Here is a 14,180-nt window from a genome sequence, read left to right on the forward strand (position 1 = left end):
TCCAAAGAGATGTTGATAAAAGTAAAGAAAGCCATTATCAGGCTGAAAACCTCAAATAAACCAGAAGAGATCAGAAAGATACCAAAAACTTTAAGAGTGATCAAATGAAAAATGTGGGCCATTATTAAAAAGAATGAATACACTAGAGAGAGACATCAAAACCACTGAAAGACCACAAAAGATCACTAAAGTGCATGATGGCAGAATTATTTCCATGATTAAGAATAACAACTTCACAACATCTGAGTTAAGAAAACCGTCAAGGAGTTAAACATAACATTAACATCTGCACTCTATATTGTCCTGTCTTCCTTCTCTCCCCCCAACCGGTCACGTCAGATGGCCGCCCCTCCCTGAGCCTGGTTCTGCCGGAGGTTTCTTCCTGTTAAAAGGGAGTTTTTCCTTCCCACTGTCGCCAAAGTGCTTGCTCATAGGGGGTCATAAGATTGTTGGGTTTTTCTCTGTATGTACTATTGTAGGGTCCACCTTACAATATGTGATTTGGCCCTGTATAAAATTTGATTGAATATACAGAGGGTTGACATCAAGTTGCAAACCAATGGTTACACTCAAGAATAAGAAGGTCAGATTAAACTTTGCCGAACAAAATAGCCTGAAAAAAAAATCTTTTAACAGATGAAGCCAAGATCAGCATCAGCAGAATGAAAAGAAAAGTAAGAAGGAGAAAAACAAATGAAGAAATGTGGTGTACCACATTATCTGTCAGACATGGAGTAGGCAGTATTAAGGGATAGCTGCCTAGGATAAATGTATTTATAAATGTATAAATCAGGATAAATTCTGAAGCTGTATTGCTCAGATTTGGACAAATGCTACACCAAAAGAATACTGCAGAGGAAACTACAAAAGAAACTTTCTCAAAGCAAAGAAATGGCCAAGTCAGTCATCTGATCTCAGCCTAGCAGAGCATCCTTTTCAGTTACTGAAAAACTGAAGGCAGCCACAATAAAGACCTAGCAGACCTGGCAGAGAATCTCAAGGGAGGAAACACAGAAATATGGAGATTGTAGCCTGAAAAGGATTTCTGTCTAAATAATAAAAAATTTTAATACTTAAAATAATATTACTTTGTCCAATCATAAATCTGACTGTAATTCATAAACAGTTAAAATCCTCAAAAGTATCCACTTGAATCACATCTTGATTGTTTGATTTAAAATCCTCTGTGGTGGTGCACAGAGGGAATACTACAAAAGTGTTTCATTTTTCAAAAATGTAGGCAGTGTATTTTGTTTCTTCTTCTTTTACTGTTTTTTTTTTCTAGTTACTGTCTGCATTGGAAAAGAAGAAAACTGTCTTTGTATGTATGTGTGTGTGTGCGTATCAACATATGTGCATCTACAGCACTTTGTAAATGATATATGCATGACCATTGCACCTGATTTCCTGCAGGACCTGCTCATACAGTGTCATCAGATTTTGACCTTAGTCAGAAGTATAGACAAACACAGTCTGCTTAAGCTCTTTATTAAGCATACCTATCAAACATTCACAGTGCTTGTGGGGAGTACGGGTGACGACTTGCAACTGAAAACTGGTCAGGCAGCAGTAACCTCAAACAGGCAAAAGCAGATCAGACATGTCCAACATTCTGGGGGAATTTTGGACCACTTTTCCTTGCCAAACTGCCTCAGCTCAGCCACACTCTCTGGTGTAAATGGCTGACTTGAGGTCATTCCATAACATTTCCAAAAGGCAGAGTTAATTCCCTCCTGCCATCTATTGGCAACCCCTCCATACCCAGAGGTAGCAAAAACAACCCTAAGTCCTTTCTCCCTTACCTCTGGGATGATGTTATCATTTTGGTATACATTGGCCCGTTTACACCATTTATGTGGTGCTGTGTTTTCAACTTTCAACCTTATCTACAAAATATTTTCTCAGTACTGCTGTGGAGTGCCAAGGTGCTCTTTGGTAAACCTTAGGCATGCAGTGTTGTTTGTTTTTAGAGTGTGCCAGTCTTTCTAAAGTCATGGGCAACATGCCAGTTCAATAACTTCATGAACAGAGATTTTAACCAGCTCCAAAGATTCATTTTAGCCTTTAGCTGTTACTCTCTGGTTTGGTTTTGTTCTGATTTTTGTTGTTTTTTTGTTGTTTTTGTTTCTCGCATTTTCATTTTTCTTCCTTTCCCCCTCTGATTTAGCATTCTGCCAGTGCCTTTGGGTCACCTTAGCTGGGCATTGGCTGCCTGGCACAGCACTCAATCATTTCCATTAAGAGAATTTGTTAAACTCTACACTGACAAATACCTGACCTCTTTGAGGTGACTGTCTAAAAATTTCCAGCTTTATGTAAATCAACAGATTTTTGTCCTGAGATCTGATTTACATGAGCAGACGCTTCTTGTGAATAGCAAAATGCACATACATTTTTGCAGCCTACACTATGAATATTGCACTGATTCATACACTATGACAAAGAAGAACACGATAATTTGTGGGTCATTAGTTCATATGCATTGTATACATATATATATATATATATATACATATATGTAGTAATCAATAGTGACTTCAGCTATTGTTTACAGTAGTTTACACAGATTAGATTAATCTTACTTTTGCTTTCTTCATTCTTTTTTTTTAGTTTAATTAGAATAATTCAGGATTTTCTTTGGTCGCCGCTCTGCTCTATTTTCTTTAGAACGATATAAACCAGTAAAGTCAAAGATGTATGAGATTAGTGCTGAAATTATTATATCTGTAAGCTCAGTCTGCACAGGTTGTTATACTCAGCAGGTGTGTTCAGTCATTGTTTACTCTCAAGAGGAGCGTACTTGACTCCAACCTTGCGCATCCTTTTACGATCATTTTGCTGCCGGCCAAGCCGACTTTTAAACTTGATCGTAGCACTACCACCATGAGTCATTGCAGTTCTCATCTCTGCAGAGCTAAAACCTCGAATTCAGGTACAGGGTGAACTCTGCTTAGTTGGGACATGCTGTCACTATCACTTAGAGATTTTGATCGAGTCCCATTGTGTGGCTGTTTGTATATCACTTCCTTGCATCGTATTGACTAAGACTGACTTCTGTGTTTTTTGGTAGGCGTGGAAAATGTACCTGGCTTGAGGGTATTTAGTAATTAAATTATCAGGGGAAAATATGAATATATATATATTCAATCAGTGTGGCCGTTGTTGAAGCTGTGCATCTAATAATAGAGTTACTACTGCGATAACAAGGATCAGAATCTGGATGGCTTGTTAGGTCACAACAACCCTTTCAAAGTAAAATCCTTGAGGTTTTCTGTCACAGTACTTTTGTATACATTTCAATACAGCAATTCACACAAAATGCATTATTTACTTGGTAAAAGTATTTACCTATTACTATAGCATTCACTGCCATGGCATTTTTTCTCTGTACATTATTTGTTGTTGGTGGATATAAGATTGAAAGTTTTTTGTTGTTTTTTTTAATCCAGAGTGTTAGTCATGTTTTCTTTGCAGCAAATCAAAACAGTGCGAGATTTCATTAGTATGTAGATTCCTACCTGCTGAGACTCTCTTATTGTATGTTTCTTCGAATTGCAGCTGTCAGGCTCTTGTTAGATCATTTAAAAGAGCAGAACAAAGTTATTTATTGAAAACAATGCACATCTCCCCAAATCTCTCCCACTTTCCCAGTCCTCATCATGTGTTGATACAACACAGTGAGTATGCACCTTTTGAAAACTCCAAACAAATAGGTATTGTTACACCAGCCTTTATTATATTTGAAATCGGGTACCTTATTGAAATAATCAAACTATGAATATTTATTAAGAACAAAAACAGTCCACTTGCATCAGAAATATTAAAAAGTTGAAGTAGAAAAGCTTTGAATGTCTCCTGTTACTGCCCACAATGAGACTGTAGAGCCAAAATGTTTACACCTTGTTATAATTCACTGGGCAGAATTTATGAGGATGTTTTACTGATTACTAGTTTGCTTTGTATGATAAATTATTTACTTTGTGCCAGCTCACTGTTTTGTCTCAAAGCCTCAGTCACATAGGTCTAGAAACCAGTTGGTTGCTGTGGCCTAACGATTGATTTCACAGTGACTCCCAGTACCCTCGAACGACCACTCACAGAAGGTTGATTCAATTTGTTTTTCCCTAGCAACCAGTAGTTGTCAGGCAGTCGTCCATATTCCTGTCTGACTGACTGATATACATACATACATATCAACTAACAGATAGCTAGAACAGATACATTTTTTTGTTTGTTTTGCCTTTTCCTGAATCCAGATCATTTGCTGAGATAGAAGCAGAAATACTACATTAATAAACTGATGTTGTTCCATCAAAAGTTAGAAGCTAAAATCAAAGCAAAATTAGCTTAAATCCAAAATAGCCTAGGAAAGTAGAGAAATAAACAAAATTTGATGGTTTTCCGGCTTTGACCACATATTTTCAGGGGGATTCAAGTCAGACTTTGTACAGACATGTTAGTCACTCTGGTCTTCTGGAGGTAGTTCTATACCAGGAGGGTGTTTTGGGTCGTCGTCATTTTAGAAGGCAAAGGGGAAACCCAGACCCGGTTTTGCTGCTGACTCCTTAACATTTTCTTTCAAATCTTCACATAACCTCATATATCCATGATCCTTTCCACCTTGATGAGATTCCCAGTTCCACACGTATTGACACATTCCCACGGCATAATACTCCCACCACCATGTTTCACTGTGGGGACGGTGTTCTTTGGGTTGTATGCCTCTGCCTTCTTTCTCCAAATATAAGCAACAAAGGGCGCACTTCCAGTATCTTTCTTCAGGCTGTCTTTAGCTTACTTGACCATTCTGACCTGAAGCGGTTCTCTTTTGCAGACATGGATGGGGGTTTTTTTTGGTCTGCAACCTCTCAGTCCAATCCTGTGCTGTATTCTAGTGATTGTCTTCTTTGAGACTACAATACAACTTGGCTGAGTCACTCACTGCTGTCTTGGCAGTTGTTCTGGGGTCTTTAGACACATCTCTCACTAGTTTCTTTTTTCCAAAGTCTTTGAAATCTTTCACTTCCTACCTCTGCCAGGCTTGTTCTGTACTGTGTGGCTTTCTTTGAATTTCTTGATGACAGCTCTGACTCCAGTTCTTGACACTTGAAAGCGCTGTGATAACTATGTATATCCATCTCCTGCTTTGTGAGCATCAACAATTCTTCTTCTCAAATCTAAACTGATTTCTTCTGTTGAAGTTTTTATACTGTGTGCAAATTCGAAGGTAACCCTCAGTTAAGTTTTGACCATTTCAAAATTAGCACATTATTGATCAACAATGGTTTATGCTTTGGTCAGTCGTCATTTTTTCAGGGGGCTAAAATTGACCCAGGGAATTTTTTTTTCTGAAATAAATCTGTTATTGTGTGCAAATAGAAATCATTTTCTATACAAGTTTTATTTATAAAGAAAACCTGTATGTTTATAATTGCTATGTTAAAAATTCCTTCCTTGTTAAAAAAGCACTTGGGGAAATGTTTGACAGAAAATTTCCTTGGGCGGGCTAATAAGTTTGTCCTCATCTTTAATTCTACAATCTGTGGTGGACCATTTCTTTGTCTCTGTGAAGTAAAAGTGTAATAATTACCATGTAAATGAGCATAAAATAGAAATTATTAAACTGTAGTACACATACTTGAAAATCGCAGGTTCTTAGGATGTTAAGCAGAAGCACTTAGTTAATATTCACTGTTTAAATAATAATGCTGTAATTTAACAACAGTAGGTAAACTGCAAAATTTTTTGCATTAAGTCTTTTTACAAAGAAAAAAAAGAGGAGAATAAAAAATCTTTTAAATCGCTTCTGAGCTAACAGAACGCCCATGGTCTGCAGCCCTGAGTTATTACTCTGGGGTGGGCCATAGATTGTTCATATGACCAGTTTTAGTGAGCTGCTTTCAAGCATTTTATTTCATGGTTGGCAGCACTTTGGCATTTAACCTACTGGTCATGCAGTTGGCTCTTTTTATCCTGCACAGTGTGCTGAAATTCCTAGATAATGTGGTTAGTATTTCTCCTCAGTTTAATTTGCATATCAATGAACAGAAGTAGCAGACTACAAATGAACTCTCATCATCAAGACAATATTTTTGTTTGTTAGTCTTTTTAAAGGAGTTGGTCAAAACTCTTGGCACCCTCAGTTTTCCCCACTTTATACTTAAAATGTATTTCAGGGATTCTGGGAATTGTATAACATTTGGTCACTGTTGCAGAGCAGAGTTCACCCTCCTGCAGCCATGCCTCAGGCTGGGTGCTTTAATGAACCTATTTGGCAGTTCAGGTAGAAACTGGCAAAGGACCAGGTTCTGGCCACTACTGCTGCTCATCTGTGGCGCTGTAATATAGTTTATATGGAAATTCATAATGGTAGTTTGGGCTCATTTTATAGGAAGACATTAAGCACTAATCGAGAGGGGATTTATTTAATGAAAGCTTTTCGGTGAAATTTAAATAAATATCCAACTTGACACAATTGTTTTTCTTTCTCTTGTGTTATTTCATTATAATAACTTTTGCAAAATCATTATTCCATAAATTCTCTGACCGCATATACTGCTATTTTCTCACATTTATCTCATCTCCTCTTATAGTCTCGGGAGCCTCTGTCACTGGGTGACCTGAAAGCAGAAGTATCTCCCAGGATCTCAGCGGAGGACTTAATTGACCTTTGTGAGCTGTCATTGTCCGGGTCCTCCAAAAGGAACAAAACTGGCAAGCCCAAAATTGTTGCAGTCGATATCCGCACTGCAGAAGAGTATCCTTACCATATTTGTGCAGCTGGGAAATCAGTCACTGCTGTTTTTCAACAGTTTCAACATGTAAATATTCCGCTGTTGTTATTCAGTGTCAAACGTATACCACACTGGTTCTAGTAAAGGCAGATTTCAAGTTCTTTAGTTCATGGCTGACTCCTGCAAAAGCTCTGATTCATGCATCTGTTTAACACCACACACTGAATAAATAAACTCAAAAATAACCACAAATAAGTTGATGCAAATTAAAAGCAAAAGTTGGTTTATTGGCAACTGAGAGTGGCAAGGTGATTGGAGAATACTTCCCACTGGCAGCTGAAGAGCCATGGGTGAGGGTGTGCAGGAAGCTAGGGCGACTGGAGATGGGGTTGTCTTGGAAGTGTAAAAACACTGAGAGTTAGCAGGGTCTGCAATCTGGTAGAGTTCCAGAGATGCCAGGTATTTTCAAAGGCATGATGACATAAGGTGCAGCTGGTAAGGGCGGTTTTCATCACACCTGTCTGTGCTTCTCTACAATGATGAAGACACTCAGCACAATACACAGGGGAAGAAAAGAAAGAAAGTGCAAATCCAGGAGTCATGAGAGTTCAGCCTGACCCAGAATGTGATGTTGAGGGGGAGTCGGAGGGTTTGGCAGAGCCCAGTGTGACAGCATCTTTGAATTTACACAGGGTGTAATTTCAAATTATTTAATACCTGTACCTCGAGCAGTGACCTGCTTTCTGTGCCATGCTGATAAATGTAAGATTCAGTTCCTACATGAATGATATGCAAAAGACTTTAAATTTGTGACATAAAGAAACATTTTGTCCACAGTTCAGTGCATGCATGAGGTCTTTCTCTGTTCAGTGCCTTGGACATTTTGGTTACCTCTTTATGTGGTGCCAGTGCTTTGCTACCACAGACAAAAAGATTAAAACAGCTTGGTTGCCATCAGTTCATCCAGGCTCTGCAACATTCAGCTGGGCCACTGAAATTCCCACCATATCCAGAAGTGACGAGGGATTAAAGCAGCAGAGTTTAGTTTAAGTAAAATGCATTCATCTGGCCTTTTGGCTACACGATAATATCCGCTTTATTAGCTCATCTGGCCTAAGGACTGATGAGTTTATGCCATGGCAAGGCATCTCTCCATCACTCCGCATTTCACAGCAATCACTACTCATGCTATACTGTTGATCATAATTGAGTTAAACTCACATGCAGTGATCATCCATTAAGTCTTCACCTAAATTGTAGTCAAAGCCTTGTTAGCAGCCTTGAGGAGCAATAACCTCTGAACTATGATGGACTGTGAGCTGGATGAGCTACTGACATTCAGATGTTCCCTGAAGTTCTTACTTAAGTAGATTTGATTTTTTTTTTTCTTGAAAGGATGTGCAGCAGCTAGAATGATTAAGGATAGAGATGGAAATTTGTTAACAAGTAAAGTAGGTGTGTTGATAACATTACTTTAAGGAGCTCATGAATGAAGAACATTACAGAGAGAGGAGGACAGATGAAGCACAGGAAGTGCAGAGGATTAGTAAGGAGGAAGTGAGGCTAAGTATGAAGAGGGTGAAGAATGGTTTGCACGGAGGAGGGTAGTGAATACAGTGGACAAAGGATGTTGAATATTGAGCTGCCAGGCAACACGGAAAGAGGAAGACCACAGTCTGACAAAAGTCTGACAAAAGAATTTAGAAGGGATAGGGTAACGTGGAGGCAGATGATCTGCTGTGTCGTACCCTAAGGGGAGCAGCAGAAGATATTTTAGGTATTTTGCACAATAGATTGTTTACTCTGGTTAATGTTGTATGTCACATTTTATGTGAAAATTCGCTTCCTTCTTAAGCTATAATCATTTTACAGACCCACTGGGCTAAATGAAAAAGAAAGCTGAAAACTGGGTTGTTTCTTTCATGAAAAGTTGATGTTTTGGAGAACAGCAGCCGTATCCACGGCCTTGATGTGCATAAATGCACGCAGTCGTCTATATAAAACATCCCCGGTAGATTAAAAATGAAGCTTGTCACAATCAATACCCTCTTTTCTATTTTTTTGTTTTGTTTTGGTTTTTTTTGCTCTGAATATAATTACAGAATTGCATGAAGGCATTCATTTTGCTGTTACAGGATACAGTACAATAGACACAGAAAATTCAAAGCACCAGAAAGAGTGAGGCTCAAAGGTTCAGCTCATCAGTGGAATGGCTGATTGGCTAAAGGGTTAAAGAGCCATTAATCAATAAGGATTAGTGGGAAGATTAGAGATTTTGAAATGGCAGTTTCTCTGACAAAATTTCTTCTCTGGAGCATACTGATAGGCTCCACAGCCCAGCTCATATGGTCGAAAGGGATTTGGCCACTTTACAGGATTTGGCAAACCTTTTTCACCTCTGTTATGGTCTTTGGCAAAGCCTTTTTGTGTGTTTTTGTAGTTGCAAAAAGAAGTGTGTTAAGCATTAGACAGTCCTGGTATGGTTTGATTTGGTAAACATAGTAATGTATTCCAACAAAGCTAATGCACTCAGAAATAGGTCGTTCTCTGGTTTTCAAGAAGTTATTCAGTATATCAGTCTGGGGTTGTTCAGTATCACTTTGCCAAAGACTCTCACTGAGGGACCTTTCCTCTGTTTATTTTTTTTTTTATATCCTTATTATTGCGTTCCTTTTTTATTTCTCTCATTTTTCTCCCTCTCTGTTCTTCACATCCTCTTCGATTTTCCACACCTCTGCATTAAAGTTTGTCTTACATATGATTGTGCTAAAAGTCAGCCTGATCAGAATTATAACAAGCACTCACTGAACTTACGCGATATTGTTATGTACTGGTGTAACTGCTGTTTTTCAGTAATACAGCGACTCCCATGAAATAACACACAAGCACACACACTACACACAAACACATTTTTGGCCTTGCTTCTTCGGCATTATTCCTTAACTCCTCTGCCTCCAGCTTCAACAGAGGCCACATTTCTGGAAGCATCAACATTCCCTTCAACACGACTTTTGGTCCGGAAAATGAGGTGGTGCAGTGTCCTGCCGCAGGAGGCCTCCAGAGCTATAGAGGGCGTGTCATTGTGGTCATCAGCCACAACATGAAGAGTGCAGCTATGGTGAGAAAGCAGTCATCCACGTATATGTGTGCAGCACCTCAGTATTTGAAGTATTTTTACATGAAGAAAATATGAATTAACACAGAATCATAATGTTTCAAGGGCTGAAATCACTATTGACTTTTCTGGTTATTCAATTCAGTTTTATTTGTACAGTGCCAAATCACAACAACAGTCACCTCAAGGCACTTAATATTGTAAGGTAAAGAGCCTACAATAATATAGAGAAACCCCAATAATCAGATGACCCCTGTGAGCAACCACCTTGGTGACAGTGGGAAGGAAAAACTCCCTTTTAACAGAAAGAAACCTCCAGCAGAACCAGGCTCATGGAGGGGCGGCCATCTACCGTGACTGGTTTGAGGTGAGGGGAGGGAGACAAGACAGAAGACATGCTGTGGAAGAGAGCCAGAGATAAATAATAACTCATAATTAAATGCAGAGTGGTGAATAACACATGGCAAGTGCAAAGGGACAAGAGACAGAGTGCATCATGGGAAGCCCCAGCACCCTCCTTAGTCTATTGCAGTGTAACTAAGGAGGGTCATCTGATGCAGCCCTAACTATATGCTTTGTCAAAAAGAAAAGTCTTAAGCCTCATGTTAAAAGCAGAGAGGACATCTGCCTCCTGAATCCAAGTTGGGAGCTGGTTCCACAGAAGATGGGCCTGAAAGCTGTAGGCTCTGCCTCCAATACTACGAAGAGCTCTATTGGTATGATATGTTATTATGAGTTCTTTAAGACAAGATGGGGTCTGATCTTGGTCAAAAACATCTCCAGGATTCCTCACAGTGTTACTGGAGGCAAAGGTAATATCATCCAGAGTAAGTATCTGGTTAAACACCATATATCTAAGATTTTGGGGGCGGAGTACAATCATGTCTATTTTATCTCAATTTAGAAGCAGGAAATTAGAGGTCATCCAGGTCTTTATGTCTGTGTGTGTATCTCTGGCTTTATGGAAAGATAACGTTGGATATGATCTACATAGCAGTGAAAATGTATGCTATGCCTTCTAATGCTACCGCCTAGGGGAAGCAGGTAAAATGTAAACAGAACTGGTCCCAGCACAGAACCCTGTGGAACTCCATGATTAGCCTTAGTGTATAAAGAAGATTCTTCATTAACATGAACAAATTTGAATCTTTTAGATAGATATGATTCAAACAGGGGCAGTACAGTGGCACAGTGGTTAGGACTATTGCCTTACAACACTGTTGCATGTCCTCCCTGTATTTGTGTGACTTCACTCCGGGTACTCCGGTTTCCTCCCATGCTACGTAGACATGAAATTAGTGGGGTCAGCCTCTACAGTGGTGTAAAAAAAAATGTTTGCCCCCTTTGTGATTTTTAGATTTTTTAAAGATAGGACAAGTAAACACAAAATGCAGTTGTTTATTATAAGGTTTGGAAAACAAATCCAAACTTACATGGCCTTGTGTGAAAAAGTGATCGCCCCCGAAACCTAATAATTGGTTGGGCCACCCTTAGCAGCAACAACTACAATCAAGTGTTTGTGATAACTGGCAACGAGTCTTTCAAAGCACTGTGGATGAATTTTGGCCCACTCATCTTGATGAGTGCAGAATTGTTGTAATTCAGGCACATTGGAGGGTTTTTGAGGATGAACCGCTTTTTTAAGGTCATGCCACAGCATCTCAATCAGATTCAGGTCAGAACTTTGACTAGGCCAATCCAAAGTCTTCATTTAGTTTTTCTTAAGCCATTCAAAGGTGGACTTACTCTTGTCTTTTGGATCATTGTCCTGCTCCTGCACTTCAGCTGGCCAGAAATTCTCCTTCAGGATGTTTTGGTAGACGGCAGAATTCATGGTTCCATTTACCACAGCAAGTCTTCCAGGTCCTGAACCAGCAAAACAGCCCCAGACCGTCACACTACCACCACCATATTTTACTGTTAGCATGATATTCCTTTTCTGAAATGCTCTTTTAGTTTTATACCAGATGTAATAGGACTCAAACCATCCAAAAAGTTCAGCTTTTGTCTCGTCAGTCCAGAAAGTATTTTCCCAAAAGTCTTGGGGATCATCAACATGTTTTTTGGCAAATGTGAGAAAAGCATTTGTGTTCTTTTTGGTCAGCAGTGCTTTTCTCCTTGAACTCTCCCATGGATGCCATTATTGAATCATGAACTCTGACCTTAACTGAGACATATGAAGCCTGCGGTTCTTTAACGCTTTTCTGTTTTGTTTTGTTTTGTTTTTTGTGACCTCCTGGATGAGTTGTTGATGTGCTCTTGGGGTAATTTTAGTCAGCCGGTCACTCCTGGGAAGCTTCACCTTTCCAAATTTTCTCCATTTGTGTGTAATGGCTCTCATTGTGGTTCAGTTGAGTCCCAAAGCCTTAGAAATGGCTTTGTAACTATTTCCTGACTGACAGATGTCAGTGACTTTATTTTTGAGCTGTTTCTTTAGATCAATAGGTCTGCCAGGAATCAGACCTGAGTGTGTTTCATGAAACTGAACTTAGCACAGTAATTCACGATTTACCAGGATTTGATAACTTTTCTCCCTTAATCAATGCAATCATTATTTAAAACCTGCATTTTGTATTTACTCTGTTTATCTTTGGCTAATATTTCAATTTGTTTGATGATCTAAAACATGTAAGTGTGACAAATATGCAAACCACTGTTGTGACTGCAAATGGTTGGTCTGTCCCTCTGTATTAGCCCTTGTGACAGACTCGGAACCTGTCCAAGGTGCACGCCACCTCTCATCCTAACCTAGCTGGGATAGGCTCCAGCCCTCCGTGACCCTGATAAAGATAAACAAAAGAGAATGGATGGATAGATGGATTCAAACCCCTGCAGCACAGTACCTTTGATATCTACAGGATGCTCTAATTGCTGTAATAAAATATTACAGTCAACAGTATTGAATGCTGCACTGAGGTCTAGTAGAAAAACCACAGAGATGAGTCCACTGTCAGAGACTATAAGATGATCATTTGTAACTTTCACTAAAGCTGTTTCTATACTGTGATGAGCTCTGGATCCCGACTGAAACCCTTCAAATAAATCATTCCTCTGTAGATGATCAGTTAGCGGTTTTATAACTATTCTTTTAAGACATTTTGAGGTTAAAGTGTATAGATCCTTATGTATAACTGTTAGGTTATAATGGGGATAGACTAGTAACGGTCTTGTCCTTGCAACAAAAACAAACAAAAAAAGTAACTAACTATATTTATGGTTTCAATGGCCTTGAAAATGGCTATCACCAGGAGTCAGAAAAAGTCCCGAACTTAAACTTTGATTTAGTGGTGGATGAAATTAACTGTTTGCGACCCTCCTTGACTTCTAAGTGGATCTAAATTCTCATTAGTTTGTGCAATAAAGGTAACCATTTACAACATTTATCAATTTCTTTCTGTCCTTCACACATTACAATAACCTATGAATTGTGATGGATTGTGAGTGAGATGAGCTACTACATCGCTAACATTATGGTCCAGTTTAGTTTTTTAAAAACTGCTTTCTGGAACTGATGCAAGCATTTTGACCACTTGTTTTTATTCATAGAAGCATTTAATTGAGCATATATTTAATAAGATAAAACAATCAATCTTCTGTTTCTTGACTACTAAAAATTTATACTTAGTCTTGTCGATATTAAATATTTTGTGAAGGCAATAATCTTTAAATTCAGGCATCTGTCTTGTAAAATTCAGCCATCTGTTATATAAAGCCACACTGAGTTTATTGGTCTGGTGTACAGTGTAATAAATAGTTCACTGGAACATTCTGAACATTAGCAGATTATATTTTACATAAATCACCATCTGATATTTCAGTGAACAAAAATAAATTTGCTCACTTCAGCATAACACAAGAGAGAACTACACTGATCATTGTACATTCTCCTTTCGTGCTCTTCTTGGAATAAATTAGCCAAGCTGGCATTTATAAACTCAGCAGGGATAGTGCTTCAGGCAAAATCCCAATTTAGAAAAGATGTCCCCCTTCCATATGTTAGAAAGTGAAAAAGAAATAGTTCTTGTTAACTGAGAAGACAATCCTGCATTTTCTTTATTAAAGGGAAGCGTCAGAACTTTGTTACAAAGAGGAAAGAATTCATCCAGACAGAGGCTGCTGCATTTAACCTTTTAATGGTCCACATAATCAGTATACAGTCATGTGACTGTGGCTTTATGCCTGTCGTGTTTTGCGTGGTGATGATCATGTTCTTTCATTTCAAGCCAAGTATCAAACATAATGATTTTTTTGTCATTATCATCATATATATGATGTGACAGTTATTCATGTGACAGGATCAACTGACAATTTTAATTAGGAGGTTTTAATAA

The 14,180-nt window shown here is 38.7% G+C and overlaps 1 protein-coding gene across 3 annotated transcripts in view; it reads left to right on the forward strand.

The window, feature by feature from the left end:
• Nucleotides 1-14,180, forward strand: part of tbck (TBC1 domain containing kinase) — a 46,819-nt gene that overhangs the window by 31,438 nt on the left and 1,201 nt on the right. For all 3 annotated transcript variants that reach the window (XM_005456989.3, XM_003452229.4, XM_005456990.4), the window contains exons 24-25: nt 6,594-6,757; nt 9,693-9,852. In XM_005456989.3, coding sequence (XP_005457046.1) covers nt 6,594-6,757; nt 9,693-9,852 — 324 coding nt within the window. The remainder of the gene's footprint in view (nt 1-6,593; nt 6,758-9,692; nt 9,853-14,180) is intronic.

The sequence above is a fragment of the Oreochromis niloticus genome, linkage group LG6 (genome assembly GCF_001858045.2).
Source record: "Oreochromis niloticus isolate F11D_XX linkage group LG6, O_niloticus_UMD_NMBU, whole genome shotgun sequence".
Classification (NCBI taxonomy): Eukaryota; Metazoa; Chordata; class Actinopteri; order Cichliformes; family Cichlidae; genus Oreochromis; species Oreochromis niloticus.